Source organism: Pseudophryne corroboree, chromosome 2 (assembly GCF_028390025.1).
Source record: "Pseudophryne corroboree isolate aPseCor3 chromosome 2, aPseCor3.hap2, whole genome shotgun sequence".
NCBI lineage: Eukaryota > Metazoa > Chordata > Amphibia > Anura > Myobatrachidae > Pseudophryne > Pseudophryne corroboree.
The window spans coordinates 515,151,823-515,175,061 of NC_086445.1; the positions used below are offsets into that span (position 1 = coordinate 515,151,823).

At 46.0% G+C, this 23,239-nt stretch overlaps 1 protein-coding gene across 1 annotated transcript in view; it reads left to right on the top strand.

Annotated features, from left to right (window-relative positions):
* FUCA1 (alpha-L-fucosidase 1) overlaps nt 1-23,239 on the top strand; it is a 37,769-nt gene that overhangs the window by 3,811 nt on the left and 10,719 nt on the right. Inside the window, exons 2-7 of the mRNA XM_063954102.1 lie at nt 4,499-4,633; nt 4,762-4,899; nt 6,365-6,470; nt 8,212-8,412; nt 10,590-10,780; nt 11,533-11,632. Of these exons, the coding sequence (XP_063810172.1) occupies nt 4,499-4,633; nt 4,762-4,899; nt 6,365-6,470; nt 8,212-8,412; nt 10,590-10,780; nt 11,533-11,632 (871 nt within the window). The remainder of the gene's footprint in view (nt 1-4,498; nt 4,634-4,761; nt 4,900-6,364; nt 6,471-8,211; nt 8,413-10,589; nt 10,781-11,532; nt 11,633-23,239) is intronic.

The window sequence follows — 23,239 nt, forward strand, 5'->3', positions numbered from 1 at the left end:
AAAAGGGCAAGTTCCAGAGAACAGTTGGAGGTCGGAAGAGCACTATCTAAAGTAGTTCTACGACAGCACGACTGGATTCTAAATATTCCAAGAATCGCAGCTGTTTTCCGACGATACGTCTGCTGTTCCTAGAAATGATTCTGGGCATAGTCCAGAAAAAGGTGTTCCTCCGGGAGGAAAAAGCCAAGGAGTTATTCGACCTAGTCAGAAACCTCCTAAAACCAGGCCAAGTATCAGTGCATCAATGCACAGGAGTCCTGGGAAAAATGGTGGCTTCTTACGAAGCGATTCCATTCGGCAGATCTCAGGGGATTTGCTGGACGAATGGTCCGGATCGCATTTTCAGATGCATCAGCGGATAATCCTGTCTCCAAGGACAAGGGTGTCTCTTCTGTGGGGGCTGCAGAGTGCTCATCTTTTAGAGGGCAGCACACTCAGCATTCAGGACTGTGTTCTGGGGACCACGGATACCAGCCTGAGAGGCTGGGGAGTAGTCACACAGGGAAAAAATTTCCAAGGAAGTGTGGTCAAGTCTGGAGACTTCTCTCCACATGAATATACTGGAGCTAAGGGCAATTTACAATGCTCTGAGCCTAGGAAGACTCCTGCTTCAAAGTCAACCGGTGCTGATCCAGTAGGACATCATCATGGCGGTCGCCCACGTTATCAGACGGGGCGACACAAGAAGCAGGAGGGCAATGACAGCAAGGATTCTTCGCTGGGCGGAAAATCATGTGATAACACTGTCAGCAGTGTTCATTCCGGGAGTGGGCAACTGGGAAGATTTCCTCAGCATAAATGAATTCCACCCGGAAAAGTGGAAACTTAATCTGGAAGTTTCCACATGATTGTAAACCGTTGGGAAAGACCAAAGGTGGTTATGATGGCGTCCCACCTGAAGCGCCAGGTCAAGAGACACTCAGGCAATAGCTGGGACGCTCTGGTAACACCGTCGGTGTACCAGTCGGTGTATGTGTTCCATCCTCTGCTTTTCATACCCAATGTATTGAAAATGATAGGAAGGAGAGGAGTAAGAACTATACTCGTGGCTCCGGTTTGGCCAAGAAGGACTTGGTTCCCGGAACTTCAAGAGATACTAAGAAGGGTCTTGATTCGGCAAGAACCGTGTCTGTTCCGGGACTTACCGCAGCTGCGTTGACGCCAAGGCGGGTGAACGCCGGATCCTAAGGGAAAGAGGCATTCCGGAAGAGGTCATCCCTACCCTGGTCAGAGCCAGGAAGGAGGTGACCGCACAACATTATCACCACTTAGGTGAAAATATGTGCCAGGGTGTGAGTCCAGGAAGGCTCCACGGAAGAATTTCAACTAGGTTAATTTCTACATTTCCTGCAAACAGGAGTGTCTATGGGTCTCAAATTGGGTCCATTAAGGTTCAAATTTCGGCCTGTTGATTTTCTTCCAGAAAGAAATTGGCTTCAGTTCCTGAAGTCCAGAAGTTGTTAAGGGAGTACTGCATATACAGCCCCTTTGATGTCTCCAGTGGCACTGGGCGATCTCAACGTAGTTTTGGGATTCCTAAAAAATCACATTGGTTTAAACAACTCAAATCTGTGGATTTGATATATCTCACATGGAAAATGACCATGCTGTTGGGCCTGGCCTCGGCCAGGCGAGTGTCAGAATTGGCGGCTTTATCTCACAAAGCCATATCTGATTGTCCATTCGGACAGAGCAAAGCTGCGGACTCGTCCCCAGTTTCTCCTTAAGGTGGTGTCAGCGTTTCACCTGAACCAGCTTATTGTGGTACCTGCGGCTACTAGGGACTTGGAGGACTCCAAGTTGCTGGATGTTATCAGGGCCCTGAAAATATAGTTTCCAGGTTGGCTGGAGTCAGGAAATCTGACTTGCTGTTTATCCTGTATGCACCCAACAATGCTGGGTGCTTCTGCTTCTAAGCAGTCGATTGCTCGTGGGATTGGTAGCACAATTCAACTTGCACATTCTGTGGCAGGCCTGCCACAGTCTAAATCTGTTAAGGCCCATTCCACAAGGAAGGTGGGCTCATCTTGGGCGGCTGCCCGAGGGGTCTCGGCATTACAACTTTGCCGAGCAGCTACGTGGTCGGGGGAGAACACGTTTGTAAAATTCTACAAATTTGATACCCTGGCAAAAGAGGACCTGGAGTTCTCTCATTCGGTGCTGCAGAGTCATCCGCACTCTCCCGCCCGTTTGGGAGCTTTGGTATAATCCCCATGGTCCTTTCAGGAACCCCAGCATCCACAAGGACGATAGAGAAAATAAGAATTTACTTACCGATAATTCTATTTCTCGGAGTCCGTAGTGGATGCTGGGCGCCCATCCCAAGTGCGGATTATCTGCAATACTTGTACATAGTTATTGCTAACTAAATCGGGTTATTGTTGTTGTGAGCCATCTTTTCAGAGGCTCCGCTGTTATCATACTGTTAACTGGGTTCAGATCACAGGTTGTACAGTGTGATTGGTGTGGCTGGTATGAGTCTTACCCGGGATTCAAAATTCCTCCCTTATTGTGTACGCTCGTCCGGGCACAGTACCTAACTGGAGTCTGGAGGAGGGTCATGGGGGGAGGAGCCAGTGCACACCACCTGATCGGAAAGCTTTACTTTTTGTGCCCTGTCTCCTGCGGAGCCGCTATTCCCCATGGTCCTTTCAGGAACCCCAGCATCCACTACGGACTCCGAGAAATAGAATTATCGGTAAGTAAATTCTTATTTTAAATACTTTCTATTCTTTTTCTTTAAAGTGCTATTTTAATTTTAAGGGTTTTTTTTTGTAGCCTGAGGCTTGATTATAATGACAATATGACTAATCCATCAATACGCTTACAAATATATTAATCTAAATATAAACCAAATACTTCTGAGTATGAATTATAAAGGCTTACCATACTATTCCTTTAAACCGAGACACTCTTGAATTACACAGGTTCTCTGGCTGCTTAAAACTAGGTGAAATGCAGGACTGAAATCAGCAAGCAACAGAACCTGCATAATTCATGAGTGTCCCGGTTTAAAGGGATAATATGGTAAATTTATAATATATTATAGTGTTCATTTTAGCACCCTGCCCCTGTCACAACTTGTGCAGTTCCTCTTTCCTGCCTGGGGTGTCACTCTCTGCTCTGGTGCTTCTATCACACGCTGCTCTGTAGCTCAATGCTGAGTGTGATAGAAGCACCAGAGCAGAGAGCGACACCCCAGGCAGGAGAGAGGAACTGCACAAGTTGTGACAAGTGCATGGTGCTACAATGAACACTACATAGATAGATATAGTACTGTGGAAAAAATGCTGCAAAGTAAGAATGCGTTCAAAAATAGAAATGTTTAAGCAAATCAATATTTGGTGTGATAGCCCTTTGCCTTCAAAACAGCATCAATTCTTCTAGGTACACTTGCACACAGTTTTTGAAGGAACCCAGTAGGGAGGTTGTTCCAAACATCTTGGCGAACTAACCACATATCTATGGATGTAGGCTTGCTCAAATCCTTCTGTCTCTTCATGTAATCCCAGACAGACTCAATGATGTTGAGATCAGGGCTCTGTGGTGCCATATGATCACTTCCAGAACTCATTGGCCCTCATTCCTAGTTGTTCGCTCGCTAGCTGCTTTTAGCAGCATTGCACATGCTAGGCCGCCGCCCTCTGGGAGTGTATCTTAGCTTAGCAGAATTGCGAACGAAAGATTAGCAGAACTGCTACTAAATAATTCTTTGCAGTTTCTGAGTAGCTCCGGACCTACTCACAGATTGCGGTCAGCTCAGTCCGTTTAGTTCCTGGTTTGACGTCACAAACACGCCCAGCCACTCCCCCGTTTCTCCAGACACTCCCGCGTTTTTCCCTGACACGCCTGCGTTTTTTAGCACACTCCCGGAAAACGCTCAGTTACCACCCAGAAACGCCCCTTTCCTGTCAATCAATCACCGATCAGCAGTGCGACTGAAATGCATCGCTCGAACACCAGCAAATCTACTAAGTTTTGTGTTAATTAACTTAGCGCATGCGCGCTGCGTACCATGCACATGCGCAGTTAGCAACAAATCGCAGCATAGCGAAAATCGGCAACGAGCTAACAACTCGGAATGACCCCCATTGTTCTTCTTTACACTGAAGATGGTTCTTAATGACATTGGCTGTATGTTTGGGGTTGTTCTGCTGCAGATTAAATTTGGAGCCAATCAGTTGCCTCCTTCATGGTATTGCATGATGTATAAGTACCTGCATGTGTGTGTGTGTGTTTTAATAGACTTATCAAGCAGTTCTCTAGTTTGCTTTTTAATCTAATAACATATTTGTGAGCGATACTTATTGCACTGTAACATGATGCAAACTGATAATGGCTTCAGCCGCAGCCAATTGCTTTACCACTTCCTTCTCTGAGTTTCCCAATCATTGTTTAGTTCCACCTTTCTAAAAACAGAACAAAGTCTTCTTGTTTATCTTACAGTGGACATTTTGTTTTCAAATGACTGTACACAACTTATTATTTTTTTGACCAGGTATGTAGTCTTAACCACAAAGCACCATGAAGGTTTCACTAACTGGGGTTCTCCTGTGTCCTGGAACTGGAATTCTGTGGACACTGGGCCGCATCGTGATCTGGTGGGAGATTTGGGAGAGGCGCTGAAAAAAAGGTTTGTTCAATTAACCTATTTCTTTCACTCCAGCATGATGATGTCCCAGTTGTTGGGATCAATATAAATATGTAGCTGGAGAACCCAACATAACCATATTCCAAACTAATGCTCTTAATGTTTTCTAGAAATCTGCGCTATGGATTATATCATTCATTGCTGGAGTGGTTTCATCCTCTTTATTTACTTGACAAACAAAATGAATTCAAAACACAATATTTTGTGTTCACAAAGACCATGCCGGAACTGTATGACCTAGTAACAAGGTAAATTTTGACCCAATGCTTCCTATTTGCTAATAAGACATCCTCTGTTATTGCTCATACTGACCAATCTACAGCTATTTATGTTAATATGACTGGCCACCCAAAATTGAAAAAGAACGGTGTACGGCCTTTGGACAGTACAGAGGAATACCTAAGTACTCAACATCACTATCCATTGTGGTATGTCCAAACATTGCTGCTTCTCTTCCCTACTGGCTTTTTATTGTGCAGAAACCAGCTGAAGTATGAAGTCCCTCTCTCTGCTCACTACTTAAACCCTTCTCCAAGCTGTTTATAAGTCATGGTAATTATGCTTTATGATTTGGACAATTGCAGATGGGAGTAACTTTTTTTTTATTTTTTGGGCAACTTTTTTTTTTTTTAAATGGTTTAAAATGACCTAAACATACAGTATACTTATACCCATTTTTTTAAATCTACCCCCAATTTAAGTTAAGAAATTAGTTTGCTGGAAAACACTTGCTTCATATCATTTTTTCTTTAAAAAAAATGCATATAACAGCCATTTGACCCAGTTTTAAGTACCCCAAATACTTTTGACCACAAATAAACTTCTATACTGTTATTCTATATTAGTTTACATTTTTTTTGAGGGGGAACAGGCAATTTTCCCCATTTTCGCCAATGCTTTGCACTGGTTTTGCCAGCAAAAGATATTGGGGGTAATTCAGACCTGATCGCTCGCTAGCAGTTTTTTGCAGCGCTGCGATCAGATAGTCGCCGCCTACAGGTGAGTGTATTTTAGCTGTACCAGTGTGCGAACGCCTATGCAGCTGAGCAGTACAAAAAGATCTTGTGCAGTCTCTGCACAGCCCAGGACTTAGCCGCTGCGATCACTTCAGCCTGTCTGGGACCGGAATTGACGTCGGACACCGGCCCTGCAAACGCTTGGACATGCCTGCATTTTTCCAACCACTCCCAGAAAACGGTCAGTTGACACCCACAAACACCTTCTTTCTGTCAATCTTTTTGCGATCTGCTGTGCAAATGGATTCTTCGTAAAACCCATCACACAGCAATGATCCGCTTTGTACCCGAGCGACGCGCCTGCACATTGCGGTGCATACGCATGCGCAGTTCTCACCTGATCGCAGCAAAAAAAGCTAGCGTGCGATCAGGTCTGAATTACCCCCATTGTGCAAATCCATTTTTCGCACATTTGCAATTGGATAGGTTTAAAAATAGAAGCACACATACTGGCAAAAAGCCACTTCGCAGCACCTTTCGCATAATATGTGTGAAAAGTTGATCCACTATAAATAACAGCGGTTTCATGGACAGTTGAATTCCCCCATACATGTGCATTCATACATTACTTTTTACGTGTCTGTATCCTAAAATATCAATTCAATTAACAGTATCACTTTGAATCCCAGGTCTTCTCTGTCTGTCTGTTGCACTGCCCAGTTGAGTGGCATTTATAAGGTCATACTTCTATTTTTAGGTACCAACCAGATTTAATTTGGTCTGATGGAGATTGGGAATCACCAGATACATACTGGAACTCTACAGAGTTCCTGGCCTGGCTCTACAATTCTAGCCCCATCAAGGTACAATGATTCTAATTTACATTTTGCTCATCTTTTTGTATGATAGGTTATAGTTTGTCAACCATCTGTGTTCCAAGAAAAAAATAAATATATATATATATATATAATATATATATATATAGAGAGAGAGAGATCACAGGGGCTCTGCGCTCACTATATTAACTAACAATAATAAATAGTGAAGTTTTAGTTCATGTATTGATCAATGCATTTAAGCCTGCAGCCCCTGACAAGGAACCCCACTATACTGCTGGTCCTACTCTATTGCTCAGAATAATTACTATAAAAATAGCTATCACATTAGTGTTAATATTTGGGAATGCTATCTGGTCTAAAGCTCACAGCAACTTTTCTTTTAAAGGTGAGACCGTTACCAACACATCTGTTGTAAAGCACCTTGAGAAACCGCTGACACAAGCTATAATAAATAAGTTGAAACAGGGTCCATGAGAAAATGTGATCACAAAAAGAGTAATTAAAAAATGAATCTATTAAACCAAAAGCAGGCTTAAGTGCATTGATCAATATATGAACTAAAACTCCACTATTATTATTATTAATATTATTATTCGTTAAAAAAGCTAGTGCAGAGCCCCTGTGATTTCTAACAATGTGGTCACAAACCATGTTGCACCCCCAATCTAGGAATGGTGAGTGCCGTGGATTGATTGATTGATTGATTGATTAGATAGATAGATGGATACAGAATATATAAAGCATAAGAGGGGTGCACGCAACAGATTTTCGAAAAGGTTTTAGTGTTTTCCTCAGCAAAAAGTCACGTACATACAATTCCATTGACTGACATTTCTGTCCTTATTTAGGAACAAAAACGTCTGTGGCATTGTATGTGACTTTTTGCTGGGAAAAAAAAAAACTTTGGGTACTGGACTGATGTGTTTGTATGTATGTATATATGTGTATATATTATTTATATATATATATATATATATATATATTGCATAAAAGAAGACCCCTCCTCCGCGCTAACGTACAATTTAAGATGCACCTCACCGATAGTCCCCTGCTGGTGGGGGCTGAAAATAGAAATACAGAAAATATTACCTCAGGTGCGCTAAAGACGCTTTGGATATATTATAAGGGGATGATCCATATGTGATTTGTATACCCTTTTACCAATAAGGTCACTCCAGATTACAAAGGGATTAAAAGCATTAATCCAATATCTGAATATTTATTCTCTGTATAAAAACAGAGGTAAAACATTTTTAAAGCAAATACAGAGAGTTTACATAGATTTCAATGTATAATAACATATAAATTCAGGTATTGGATTAATGCTTTTAATCATTTTATAATCTGGAGTGACCTTTTTGGTAAAAGGGTATACAAGTCACATAGGGATCATCCCCTTATAATATATCCAAAGCATCCTAACCCTTACCCTCCCCTGGTGGTTTCTAAACCTAACCCTAACCCCCCCTTCCCTCCCCGGCAGCCTAATCCTAACTCCCCCAGTTTGTGCATATACCGAACACCCCCCTTAGCTGGGTCAGTTGCTAATACTAAAATAACAACACTGATGAGCCTTAACTCTACAGAGACCAAAGAGCAAATTACCTATTTAAAATCCTTCTATATTGGCATAGATCCAGCAAACCATACATGATTCCCAATGGAAGGGGATGCAGTGCAGTTATGTGAAGAATGGTGGGACCACATAAGGCCCCAGAACAGAAACTGTTCAGAGTGAGATCGCTAACATGCTTGTCTGTTTTAGGACAAAGTTGTGGTGAATGACCGGTGGGGAAAAAATTGTTCTTGCTACCATGGAGGTTATTATAACTGTGCTGATAAATTTACCCCATCTACACTGCCAAACCACAAATGGGAGAAGTGTACTTCTGTAGACCATTATTCCTGGGGTTACAGACGCAACATGCAAGTCAACCAGATGATGGATGAAGGAAGCATAATTTCGGTCAGTGAAACTCCTTTCTAATGCTTTATTATGGTCTATGACCATATCCATATGATACCACTTTCAGACATACAACCCTGGAATTTTCCTGCCTGAGACCCATTTTCACACTACACCTGAAACCTGGGAAATTCCCGGGTCGAACCCTCACTGATATAAACCTGTTCTGCCCTGGCATTCTACAAGCCAGGACTGCCATGCTGCTCTCGTGTCACATTCACACACGTCACACTCAAACACACACATGCATTTCATATAAATACACGTCACATTCATACATGTCACACAACAGACAGCATCTCTGTTGCTAGGCTGCGCTCGCTGCTTCTACACATTGCAGCATGGACTGCCCAACTCAAGGCATCCCCAAACACCAATTGGAGACTTCTAGGTGCAACCTGGGAATTGATACTTTAGCCGAGTTGTCTACCCAGGACGAAAAATCCTGGTCAATAGCATGGGCACGTGTTCCCAGATTGGTGCCTTTCAGACATACACAAGACCCGGATAGTTTGTCTGACCCCCGGCAAAAACCAGAGAATCTTATTATGTCTTATAGGGATACAATTGGCTTCTATTATCTAGAAAGGGGAATGGTGTTCAAATATTAATTTGGGGTGGAATGTATTGAATTTGTGCTTGCGGCAGTACTGAATTTATCTCTACTTACAAGACACAGACTAAGACCAGTATCCAATTAGCTGCAGTAATTTACTGCAGCTAATGGATTAGGACGGGGCAATCTATTTATCCCTGATGCGCAGCATTTATCAGGGATTATGCAGCATCCCAAGCATAATCTGCGATATGCAGCCATCTGAGCCGCAAAAACACATGGGATCAGGAATTTATCCCAGATCTCATGTGTTATTGCCTGATCGCGTGTCCTTTTTCGGCCGATAAAAACGGCCTGTAATTGGATAGTGCTATGGTGGCCATCGGTCAAAAATTGGGCCACCTTTATTCACAGAAAAAGGATTGCACCCAGTAGGATACCGGCCGATGTGGGACATTTTCTAGGCAGTGTTTTTTTTGTTTAGTATTTTTGTTTTTTGTCCAAGCCGCTGATTCTCAGCTGGTTTTACCCCAAATTTTAAACTTGTACGGATATTAAAAGCAAAACACTGCTGGTTGGTTGTTGTGCTCTGTCCCATACAGGACACGGTGATAGATTGTACAGTGCCAGCACTGTTTAACCATTTGCCTGGCATGGTCGCATAAGATGCGACCATGCCTGCAAGTGCTTTATCTGACATGGTCGCACAGGATGCGACCAGTCAGATAGAGAGTGTTAGCAGCGGCAGGGAAGGGAAACTTCCCTCCGCTGCTGCCTCCCTGCACTCACCCCTATTGATTGCTCTGCTGCCGATCACTGCCAGAGTGTAAATTAACACACCCCCCCCCCCCCAGACCACCCCCTGTATACATGGAGGCTGTCCTGGCTTTCAAAATGAAATCCGTGATGTTTCCGATGGTCACGATGTTCTCGATTGATGTTTGGGGGGGTAGATATTTAGGGGGGGGGGACTTTTTCTTTCTTTTTTTTTCTTACTAAAATCATTTTGGATAGGGTTAAATTAATCTTCTTCACCTAATTCACTCATTTAAAAAAACAGACAATTTTGGAGCGGTTTTTGAGGAAAAAATCATCAGTTAAGTGGTTAATGTATTTATTCCTTCCCACTTAGTCTGCCATTAGATATTTCTACAATAATTTGTTTTGTAGAAGCTGGATGTGGTTTTAAGAATCATGTTCTAGTGGATTCTTGGGGCACACTTTCTGTGCGTTACTATTACAAATATCCTTTCATGTGGCCTTGTTTTCACCTGGTCGCTTATCTGGTAATAAATGATGATCTAACTTTCAGGCAGTTGAAATTAATTTTCAATTTCTATTGCATGCTTTATCTAGAGCAGGGGTCTCATCCTCAACCCAGAAGATTTCCCAACTTCTGTCTATGGAAACAGGTGAACCAGCAAAATAGAATAGAACTTACCTGTGCATTATTATACAAGTCCACAATCCATGACCTGGTTGTGGTACTTTAGGACTTGAGTTGAGAACCACTGATCTGTAATATTTGTTTATCGCTAGTGATAGGTCCAAACCTTTGCTGCTGTTTTTAATTCAGTATTTGTCTATGTCTTTGCTTGATGTGTAATGCAATATCCCTCAGGAACTGGTGCAGACTGTGAGTTATGGAGGAAACTATCTCTTGAATGTGGGACCCAGCAAGGATGGCTTGATCATGCCCATTTTTCAAGAAAGGCTTCGAAATGTTGGGAAGTGGATGAATATTAATGGAGAAGCAATTTATGCGACTAAACCTTGGAGGGTTCAAACAGAAAAAACTACAGTGGACATCTGGTAAGACGGCTTCAGATTAGATTATTATTAAAACAGGAGTCAGATGGAGGAACGTGCACCTAAACCAGAGATGTTGGCGCCAAGCCAGAGTTGTGCTCAAATCTATTTTGTGTAGTTGAGTGTGCGCATTTACAAGCGATTCAGAGGTATATGCATCTCTACTCATGGCTGCATGGGTGTAAGTGGGTGGCAATGGCGTTTGCATGTTAGTGAGGGCATATAGACTGAATCATGGGCTATGCAGGTTGTGTGTATGCCAAATTTAATCAGATTTCAGATGGTTCTTTTGCACCAAGGATAGGGCTGGTGCAAGTACAGACTGATAATAATGATGGCTGAGAAACCAAGCATACAGGTATATGGATGAATTCAACTTGGCATATGGGAGACTGCCCGTATTTCACTGGTTCCCAAACGTGGGCACTCACAGACCAGGTTTTAAAGCTATCCATGCTAAAGCACAGGTGACTTAATTAGTACCTCAATCAGTTTGATTATACCATCTGTGCTTAAGCAAGGATATCCTTAAAACCGTGACCGTTAGGGTGTCTTGAGGACTGCGTTTGTGAACTACTGCCGCATTTACTTCCATTCCTGCATTGAGTAAGAGTAAGTGCAGTCAGCTTGATTGATTGGCCTCGTAATTTAAAAAAAAAACAAACAAAAAAACCTCTGCTTTCTGGCTTGTTGCTGTAATTTTTTTATAGTTTACCAGCATTCCTTTCTTCTAACTAAAGTATCTAATTTTTCAGGTACACTGCCAAAGATCCCATTGTATATGGTATCTTCTTAAAATGGCCTGAAGGGAATATCCTTGGGATGGGTTCCCCAAAACCCTCCGCCTCTGCTAATGTGAGTATTCAATCTTTTACAAAGTGTATGCTGTGTGCTTTCTGGTATATGCAGCTGGACGCATCTACGCTTGCACAATTCATCAAGTAGTTACAGCTCTGTCCAGCTGGTTGCTTTTTTAGACCTCTATACCTGCAGTCCCTGTGGGGCATTTCAGTGCAACATGAAGATCCTTCAGCATGGTCTAGCACACAGGTTCTCAAACTCTGTCCTCAGGACCCCACACAGTGCATGTTTTGCAGGTCTCCTCACAAAATCACAAGTGAAATAATTAGCTCCACCTGCGGACCTTTTAAAATGTGTCAGTGAGTAATTAATACACCTGTGCACCTGCTGGGTTACCTGCAAAACATGCACTGTGTGGGGTCCTGAGGACCGAGTTTGAGAACCTATGGTCTAGCATATGCACTCACAAACTAATTTCTTTACTTGCGCCTCTACTAGCTGTGTAACTCACTGAGTAAAGCTACCGTAATTAACGGTAATGTCCGGCAGCACGTCATGCTGAATTACATTCTCTAGTGTGACTGCTTTTGGCTTCACTCTTTCATCATAAGTGTTTTCATTAGTTAAAACCATACTGTAGTTCCTACGGGTTCACTACGGCTGGCCGGCGGTCGGGCTCCCGGCGACCAGCATCCCGGCGCCGGGAGCCCGACCGCCGGCTTACCGACAGCTTGGCGAGCGCAAATGAGCCCCTTGCGGGCTCGCTGCGCTCGCCACGCTACGGGCACGGTGGCGCGCTACGCGCGCCACACTATTTTATTCTCCCTCTATGGGGGTCGTGGACCCCCACGAGGGAAAATAAGTGTCGGTATGCCGGCTGTCGGGCTCCCGGCGCCGGTATACTGAGCGCCGGGAGCCCGACCGCCGGCAAACAGAAGACCACCCGTTCCTACAAACATTGCCTGCTTAATTCTGAAACCTCCATCTGCTTTAAAACTTGATATCCCACCAGTTTAATATTCTGAAAACCACTAGTGATTTTAGTGGGCAAAAGTCCTTGTGTTTGTGCTGGTTTCTCTACATTGTTTTTTTTTTTCTCACACAAATGTGGACAGAGACCTCCCTCACACCACACTGAAAGGGACAGATAGGTAAGAAATGGAAAAGGAGGTTGGCACAGAGCGGAGTTTTGTGGGAATGGAACTGTACAAATTGCAGTAACTGTGACAGACATAAAAACATAGAATTTGTTGGCAGATCAGAATCACTTGGCCCATCTGGTATATCCATGTACATACACACACTTGGATCAAATTTGTTTTCAGATGTGTCAGTGCTAAGTGTGCTTAGGGGAGGAGTCTGCAATCCTGGCACAGAGCTACGTTTGGTGGACATGAGGGTATGAATCTTGATAGAAAAAAATAATAATATATATATATATATATATATATATGTTTCTCCTACGTCCTAGAGGATGCTGGGGACACTTCAAGAACCATGGGGTATAGACGGGATCCGCAGGAGACATGGGCACTTTAAGACTTTTAAAGGGGTGTGAACTGGCTCCTCCCTCTATGCCCCTCCTCCAGACTCCAGTTAGATTCTGTGCCCAGAGAGACTGGATGCACTCTGAGGAGCTCTCCTGAGTTTCTCTGAAAAAATACTTTTATTAGGTTTATTATTTTCAGGGAGAACTGCTGGCAACAGTCTCCCTGCTTCGTGGGACTGAGGGGAGAGAAGCAGACCTACTTCTGTGAGTTTCAAGGCTCTGCTTCTTTGGCTACAGGACACCATTAGCTCCTGAGGGTCTGAACGCAGGGTACGCCTAGATGCTCGTTTCCGGAACCCGCCGTCACCCCCCTTACAGAGCCAGAAGTCAGAAGACGGGTGAGTAGAAGAAGATCTGAAGACTTCAATGACGGCTTTGAGGTACCGCACAGCGGCCGCGCTGCGCGCCATGCTCCCACACATAGACGGCACTACAGGGTGCAGGGCGCGGGGGAGGGGGACGCCCTGGGCAGCATAAAAATCCTCACTATGGGCTGGCAATGTGGTTTTTAAGTGCCTAGGCACTAAATCCAAACCCCCGCCAGTATAAATATTTAAAAAAAAATAGCAGGGCTGAAGCGTGCCATTAAGGGGGCGGGGCTTAGCCCTCAACTCTCATCAGCGCCATTTTCTCTTCACAGAGCTGCAGAGACGCTGGTCCTTCCTCTACACTGCTGTACAAGTAACAGGGTGCAAAACAGTGGGGGGGCACAGTTATTTTGGTGCTGTATATGTAATTATAAAAGCGCTAACGGGTCAGGCTTTATATAATGGATTTCAGAACCGGGATAAGCGCTGGGTTGTGAGCTGGCAAACTCCCTCTGTGTTTCTCTGACAGGCTTTACTGTGGGTCTGTCACCTATATGCCCAGTGTGTTTGTGGGTGTCGGCACATGTGTGTCGGCATGTCTGAGGCTGGGTGCTCTTCCCAGGAGGAGACTGGATTAGGAAAAGAAACGGCTGTGGGAGTGACCCTGTCAGCACCGCCAGCTCCTGATTGGGTAAATGTTTTGAGTGCTTTGAATGCGAATGTGGCTTTGTTAAATAAGAGATTAGATAAATCTGAGTCTCAGAGCCAGGCATGGAAAAAATCCATGGAGGACGTGTTTTCACAAGTTCAGACCCCCTCGGGGTCACAAAAGCGTGCATTTACCCAGTTAGCAGATACGGATACCGACACGGACTCTGTCGACTATAGTGATGCCAGATTAAATCCAAAACTGGCTAAAAGCATTCAGTACATGATTGTGGCGATAAAAGACGTGTTACATATCACGGAGGACCCTGCTGTTCCTGATACAAGGGTCTGTATGTTTAAAGGAAAGAAACCCGAGGTAACGTTTCCTCCCTCTCATGAACTGAACGCTCTTTTTGAAAAGGTTTGGGAAAATCCTGACAAGAAGTTTCAGATTCCCAAGAGAATTCCGGTGGCATATCCGTTCCCCTCTGGGGATAGGGAAAAGTGGGAGTCACCACCCACTGTGGACAAAGCCCTATCACGGCTGTCCAAAAAGGTAGCGCTTCCGTTCCCTGACACGGCAGCCCTAAAGGAACCTGCGGATCGGAAGCAGGAAAATACATTGAAATCCATTTATGTCACTACGGGTACGCTGCTCAGACCCTGCCGTTGCATCGGCGTGGGTGAGTAGCGCTATTGAAAAATGGGCAGATAACTTGTCATCTGAGATAGATACCCTGGATAGGGATAGCATTCTTTTGACGCTGGGTTATATCGGGGACGCTACAGCCTACCTAAAGGAAGCTGCGAGGGATTTTGGCCTTTTGGGATCAAGGGCCAATGCCATGGCAGTCTCAGCTAGGAGAGCATTGTGGATTCATCAATGGAATGCTGATGCTGACTCTTAAGAAGGCGATGGAGTCTCTGCCATATAAAGGTGGTGTCTTGTTTGGTGACGGCCTCGCTGACCTGGTATCTACGGCTACCGCGGGTAAGTCATCCTTTTTACCTTATGTTCCTGCACAACAAAAGAAAACACACCACTCTCAGATGCAGTCCTTTCGGTCCAATAAATTTTAAAAAAAGGGCGAGGGTCTTCCTTCCTTGCTTCTAGAGGAAGAGGAAAGGGAGAGAGGTCACCGGCTGTGGCAGGTTCCCAAGAGCAGAAGTCCTCTCCGGCTTCTGCTAAATCCACCACATGGCGCTGGGGCTCCTCTACGGGAGTCCGCTCCGGTGGGGGCACGTCTCAAACTCTTCAGTCAGTTCTGGGCTCGTTCGGCCCTAGACCCATTGGTTTTGGAAATAGTGTCCCAGGGGTACAAGCTAGAGTTTCAAGACGTTCCCCCTCACCGATTTTTCAAATCGGCCTTACCAGCTTCTCCGGAGGACAGGGAGGTGGTATGCGAAGCAATACGGAAATTGTGTCAAAATCAAGTCATTGTCAGGGTTCCTTTGTCGCAACAGGGAGAAGGCTTCTATTCGAGCCTGTTCGTGGTCCCAAAGCCAGACGGCTCAGTCAGACCGATCCTGAACCTCAAATCCCTCAATTTCTACCTATGGAAATTCAAATTCAAGATGGAATCTCTCCGGGCAGTGATATCCAGTCTGGAGGAGGGGGATTTTATGGTGTCGGTATACATAAAGGATGCCTATTTGCATGTTCCCATTTCTCTGACGTCCTAGTGGATGCTGGGAACTCCGTAAGGACCATGGGGAAAAGACGGGCTCCGCAGGAGACTGGGCACTCTAAAAGAAAGATTAGGTACTATCTGGTGTGCACTGGCTCCTCCCTCTATGCCCCTCCTCCAGACCTCAGTTAGAATCTGTGCCCGGCCAGAGCTGGATGCACCTAGTGGGCTCTCCTGAGCTTGCTAGAAAGAAAGTATTTGTTAGGTTTTTTATTTTCAGTGAGATCTGCTGGCAACAGACTCACTGCTACGTGGGACTGAGGGGAGAGAAGCAAACCTACCTGCGTGCAGCTAGCTTGTGCTTCTTAGGCTACTGGACACCATTAGCTCCAGAGGGTTCGAACACAGGGCCTGACCTCGATCGTCCGTTCCCGGAGCCGCGCCGCCGTCCCCCTTGCAGAGCCAGAAGACAGAAGAAGGAGATAAAATCGGCGGCAGAAGACTCCGGTCTTCATTAAGGTAGCGCACAGCACTGCAGCTGTGCGCCATTGCTCCCACTGCACACCACACACTCCGGTCACTGTAGGGTGCAGGGCGCTGGGGGGGGCGCCCTGGGCAGCAATAAGTATACCTTTTGGCAATATATACACATAATACAGTCTGGAAAACTGTATATGTGTAAAACCCCCGCCATTTTTAGTCAGAAACAGGACAGAAGCCCGTCGCTGAGGGGGCAGGTCTTCTTCCTCAGCACACCAGCGCCATTTTCTCTTCACAGCTCCGCTGGAAGGAAGCTCCCCAGGCTCTCCCCGGCAGTATCCTGGTACACAAAGGGTTAAAAGAGAGGGGGGGGGGGACGACATAAATTTAGGCGCAAAATTTGTATATACAGCAGCTACTGGGTAAACACTGAGTTGTAGTGTAATCCTTGGGTTATATAGCGCTGGGGTGTGTGCTGGCATACTCTCTCTCTGTCTCTCCAAAGGGCCTTGTGGGGGAACTGTCCTCAAATAGAGCATCCCCTGTGTGTGTGGTGTGTCGGTACGCGTGTGTCGACATGTCTGAGGTAAAAGGCTCCTCTAAGGAGGTGATAGAGCGGATATGTGTGTGAGAGGGTGTCTCCGTCGACAACGCCGACACGTGTTTGGATATGTGTAAGTGCTAAGATTAATTTATTGCACAAAAGGTTAGGGAACAGACAGGAAATCTACCCATGTCTGTCCCTATGTCACAGAGACCTTCAGAGTCTCTCAATGCTCACTATCCATAATAACAAACACTGGTATCGACATGGAGTTTAACTCCACTGTCGACTACGATAATGCAAAGTTACAGCCAAGATGGCTATAAGGTATTCAATATATGATTATTGAAATAATAGATGATTTGCATATCACTGATGACTCATCTGTCCCTGACACGAGAGTACACATGTTTAAGGGGAAGAATGCTGAGGTAAATTTCCCTCCTCTCATGAGGAAAAAGAGCGGGAATCTCCAGACAAGAGACGGCAGCTTCCCACAAGAGAATTCTCAGGCTGTATCCTTTCCCCACTAGGGCCAGGATATGTTGAGAATCTTCCCCTGGGGTGTCCTGTTTGCACAGACTGTAGCACTTGCTATTCTCAGGGATCCTGCAGATAGCGTGCACATTCTAGTATACTACCCAGACCGGCGATTGTGTCGGCATGGGTTTATAGCGCTGTGGCAGCGTAGACAGGTACCTTATCAGCAGAGATGAGACCCTAGTATGCAATATAAATATATTAAAGATGCTGTCTTAAGTGATAGATATATAGTTATAAAGCATGCCCAAAGAGACATGAGTATACTGGGTCCTAGAGTCAAAGCTATGTCGATCTCTGCTTGACGTGTCCTGTAGAATATGCATTGGACAGATGATGCCGACTTAAGAGGCATATGGAAGGCTGAGGATTGTGCGGAGAAGGGTTCTCGGGCCTGGTCTCCACAGCTATAGCTGGTAATTCTGCTAGTTTGCCTTATATTCCTGCACAGCCTAAGAAAGCACGACATTATTAAATGCAGCCGGCGTCCTTTCTTGTCAGAGCCGGGCAGCTAGTTCCCAGGAACAGAAGTCCTCCCCGGCCCCTACAAAAATCCACCAATGTCGCTGCGGCTCCACAGGCGGAGCTAGGCCCAGTGGGGACACGCCTTCGTAAGTTCAGCCACAAGTGGGTTCACTCCCTGTTCGATCCCTGGGCATTAGATATTGTGTCTCAGGGATACAAGCTGGACTGTGAGAAGATGCCCCCTCACCGACGGCCCTGCGGGCTTCCCCCCAAGAGAGGGAGCCAGTGTTATCTGCAATTCACAAATTGTATCTTTAACAGGTGGTGGTCAAGGGTCCCCTCCTTCAACAAGATGGTGTTATTATTAGACCATGTTGTAATCCCGAAACCAGACGGTTCGGTCAGACCCATATTGAATTAAAAATCCCTGAACATATACCTGAGAAGGTTCAAGTTCAAGATGGAATCGCTAAGAGCGGTCAGTGCAAGCCTAAAAAGGGGGAGACTTTATTGTGAATCGGGACATAAGGGATGCATACCTTCAGGTCCCCATTTATCCACCTCATTAGGCGTACCTCAGAATTGCGGTACGGGATTGTCATTACCAATTTCAGATGTTGCCGTTTGGTCTCTCCACGGCCCCAGAGAATATTCACCGTGGTAATGGCGGATATGATTGTGCTCCTGCGGAAGCAAGGTGTCACTATTATCACGTACTTGGACGATCTCCTCATAAAAGCGAGATCAAGAGAGCAGTTGCTGAACAGCGTATCACTTTCTCTGGAAGTGTAACGGCAACACGGCTGGATTCTATATATTCCAAAGTCTCAGTTGGTTCCTACAGCTCATCTGCCTCTCCTAGGCACGATCCTAGACACAGACCAGAAAAGGGTCATCTCCCGATAGAGAGAGCTCAGGAGCTCATGACACTGGTCAGGAATCTATTAAAACCAAAACAGGTGTCAGTGCATCACTGCACTCGAGTCCTGGGAAGGATGCTGGCATCATACGAGGCCATCCCCTTAGGCAGGTTCCATGCGTGGACCTTCCAATGGGACTTACTGGACAAGTGGTCCGGATCACCTCTTCAGATGCATCGGTTAATCACCCTATCCCCCAGGGCCAGGGTGTCTCTCCTGTGGTGGCTGCAGAGTGCTCACCTTCTCGAGGGCCGCAGATTCGGCATTCAGGGCTGGATCCTGGTAACCACGGATGCAAGCCTCCGAGGGTGGGGGGCAGTTACACAGGGAAGAAATTTCCAAGGGCTGTGGTCAAGGCAGGAGACTTGCCTTCACATCAATATCCTGGAACTAAGGGCCATATACAACGCCCTAAGTCAAGCGGAGATCCTGCTTCGCGACCAACCGGTTCTGATCCAGTCAGACCGCAGGGGTTCATGTAAACCGCCAAGGCGGCACAAGGAGCAGGGTGGCGAGGGTAGAAGCCACCAGAATTCTTCGCTGGGCGGAGAATCAAGTAAGCGCACTGTCAGCAGTGTTCGTTCCGGGAGTGGACATCTGGGAAGCAGACTTCCTCAGCAGGCACAACCTCCACCCGGGAAAGTGGGGACTTCATCAGGAAGTCTTCACGTAGTTTGCAAATTGATGGGAACTGCTTAAGGTGGACTAGATGGCGTCCCACCTCATTAAAAAAATGATAAAAAAGGTTTTACGCCGGGTCAAGGGACCCTCAGGTGATAGCTGTGGTCGCACTAGTAACACCGTGGGTGTTCCAGTCGGTCTCTGTATTCCCTCCTCTTCCTCTCATACCCAAGGGCTGAGAATTGTAATAAAAGGAGGAGTGAAAACAATATTCTTTGCTCCGAATTGGCCAAGAAGGACTCGGTACCCGGAGCTGCAGGAAATGCTCTCAGAGGACTCAGGGCTTCTGCCTCTCAGACAGGACATGTTGCAACAGGGGACCTGTCTGTTCCAAAATTTACCGCGGCTGCATTTGACGGCATGGCGGTTGAACGCCGGATCCTAGCGGAAAAGGGCATTCCGGATGCAGTTATTCCTACGCTGATAAAGGCTAGGAAAGACGTGACGGCAAGACTTTTTCACTGTATATGGCGAAAATAGGTTGCTTGGTGTGAGGCCGGGAAGGCCTTACAGAGGAATTCCAGCGGGGTCGATTCCTGCACTTCCTACAGTCAGGAGTGACTATGGGCCTAAAATTAGGATCCATAAAGGTCAAGATTTCGGCCCTATACATTTTCTCTAAAAATGAACTGGCTTCACTGCCTGAAGTTCAGACGTTGTTCCGGGGGTGCTGCATATTCAGCCTCCTTTTGTGGCACCTTGGGATCTTAACGTTGTGTTGGATTTCCTGAAATCCCACTGGTTTGAGCCACTTAAGACCATGGAGCTAAAATATCTCACGTGGAAAGTGGTCATGCTATTGGCCTTAGCTTCGGCTAGGCGTGTGTCAGTATTGGCGGTTTTGTCATGTAAAAACCCTTATCTGATCTTCCATATGGACAGGGCAGAATTGAGGACTCGTCCCCAATTTCTTCCTAGGGTGGTATCATCGTTTCATTTGAACCAGCCTATTGTGGTGCCTGCGGCTACTAGGGACTTGGAGGATTCCAAGTTGCTGGACGTAGTCCGGGCTTTGAAAATTTATGTTTCCAGAAAGGCGGGAGTCAGAAAGTCTGACTCGCTGTTTATTCTGTATGCAGCCAACAAGGTTGGCGCTCCTGCTTCGAAGCAGACTATTGTTCGCTGGATCTATAGCACAATTCAGCTGGTTCACTCTGCGGCTGGATTGCCACATCCAAAATGGTGAAAGCCCATTCCACAAGGAAGGTGGGCTCTTCTTGGGCGGCTGCCCGAGGGGTCTCTGCTTTACAGCTTTGCCGAGCTGCTACTTGGTCGGGGTCAAACAAGTTTGCTAAGTTCTACAAGTTTGATACCCTGGCTGAGGAGGACCTTGAGTTTGCTCATGCGATGCTGCAGAGTCATCCGCACTCTCCCGCCCGTTTGGGAGCTTTGGTATAATCCCCATGGTCCTTACGGAGTTCCCAGCATCCACTAGGACGTCAGAGAAAATAAGAATTTACTCACCGGTAATTCTATTTCTCGTAGTCCGTAGTGGATGCTGGGCACCCGTCCCAAGTGCGGACTCTCTGCAATACATGTATATAGTTATTGCTTAACTAAAGGGTTATTGTTATGAGCCATCTGTTACTGAGGCTCAGTTGTTGTTCATACTGTTAACTGGGTATGGTTATCACAAGTTGTACGGTGTGATTGGTGTGGCTGGTATGAGTCTTACCCTGGATTCCAAATCCTTTCCTTGTTGTGTCAGCTCTTCCGGGCACAGTTTCCTTAACTGAGGTCTGGAGGAGGGGCATAGAGGGAGGAGCCAGTGCACACCAGATAGTACCTAATCTTTCTTTTAGAGTGCCCAGTCTCCTGCGGAGCCCGTCTTTTCCCCATGGTCCTTACGGAGTTCCCAGCATCCACTACGGACTACGAGAAATAGAATTACCGGTGAGTAAATTCTTATTTTTTCCTCCACATCAGGCTTACCTGAGATTTGCAGTGCAGGATTGCCATTATCAGTTTCAGACGTTGCCGTTTGGAAATGATGATTCTCCTGCGCAAGCAAGGAGTCACAATTATCCCGTACTTGGACGATCTCCTGATAAAAGCGAGGTCCAAGGAATAATTACTGCAGAACATTACGCTCTCCCTGACAATTCTGCAACAACATGGTTGGCTCCTAAACTTGCCAAAATTGCAGTTGGTTCCGACGACACGTCTGTCGTTCTTGGGTATGATTCTGGACACGGAATTACAGAGAGTTTTTCTTCCAGTGGAAAAGGCTCTAGAAATTCAGAACCTAGTCAAACAGATTCTGAAACCAACAAGAGTGTCTATTCATCAATGCACTCGGTTGCTGGGGAAGATTGTGGCGGCCTACGAGGCCATTAAGTTTGGCAGATTCCATGCCAGAGTGTTTCAGTGGGACCTGTTAGACAAGTGGTCCGGGTCCCATCTGCACATGCACCGACAGATAATCCTGTCTTCCAAGACCAGAATCTCACTCCTGTGGTGGCTGCACAGCTCTCACCTCCTAGAGGGACGCAGGTTCGGGATCCAGGACTGGATCCTGGTGACCACGGATGCGAGTCTCCGAGGCTGGGGTGCAGTCACACAGGGGGAAAATTTTCAGGGAAAATGGTCAAGCCAGGAAGTTTGTCTACACATAAATATTCTGGAATTAAGGGCCATTTACAAAGGCCTACAAGCGGAACATCTTCTTTGCGATCTGCCCATCCTGATTCAGTCGGACAACATAACAGCAGTGGCGTACATAAACCGCCAGGGTGGAACGAAGAGCAGAGCGGCAATGTCATAGGCCACAAAAGTTATCCGCTGGGCGGAAAGGCATGTAAGCGCTCTGTCAGTGGTCTTCATTCCAGGTGTGGACAACTGGGAAGCAGACTTCCTCAGCAGACACGATCTCCATCCAGGAGAGTGGGGTCTTCATCAAGAGGTCTTTGCAGAAGTGACAAGTCGTTGGGGAATTCCTCAAATAGACATGATGGCGTCTCGCCTCAACAAGAAACTTCAGAGATATTGTTCCAGGTCGAGGGACCCTCAAGCAATCGCAGTGGACGCCCCAGTGACACCGTGGGTATTTCAGTCGGTATATGTGTTCCCTCCGATTCCACTCATTCCAAAAGTGATAAAGATCATAAGAAGAACAAGGGTTCAGGCAATCCTCATTGTTCCAGACTGGCCAAGGTGGGCCTGGTATTCAGATCTTCAGGAATTGCTCGTAGGAGATCCCTGGCCTCTTCCTCTACGAGAGGATCTGTTACAGCAGGGGCCGTGCGTGTACCAAGATTTACCGCAGCTTCGTTTGACGGCTTGGAGGTTGAACGCCGGATCCTAGCCCGAAAGGGTATTCCCAGTGAAGTCATTCCCACACTTCTTCAGGCTAGAAAAGAAGTAACGGCGAAACATTATCACCGTATTTGGAGAAAATATGTGTCTTGGTGTGAATCCAAGAAGGCTCCTACGGAAGAATTTCAGCTGGGCCGTTTTCTCCATTTTCTGCAAGCAGGTGTGGATGCGGGCTTAAAATTAGGCTCAATTAAAGTACAAATTTCGGCCTTGTCAATTTTCTTTCAAAAAGAATTGGCCTCCCTTCCGGAAGTTCAGACTTTCGTGAAAGGTGTGCTGCACATCCAACCTCCCTTTGTGCCCCCGGTGGCACCATGGGATCTTAACGTGGTGTTGCAGTTCCTGCAATCTCATTGGTTTGAACCTCTACGTAAGGTAGAGTTGAAATTTGTCACTTGGAAAGTGATCATGCTGTTGGCCTCTGCAAGGTGGGTGTCTGAATTAGCGGCTTTGTCTCACAAGAGCCCCTATTTGATCTTCCATGAAGATAGAGCAGAGTTGAGAACTCGTCAGCAATTTCTGCCGAAAGTGGTGTCATCGTTTCACATGAACCAACCTATTGTGGTGCCAGTGGCTACTGACG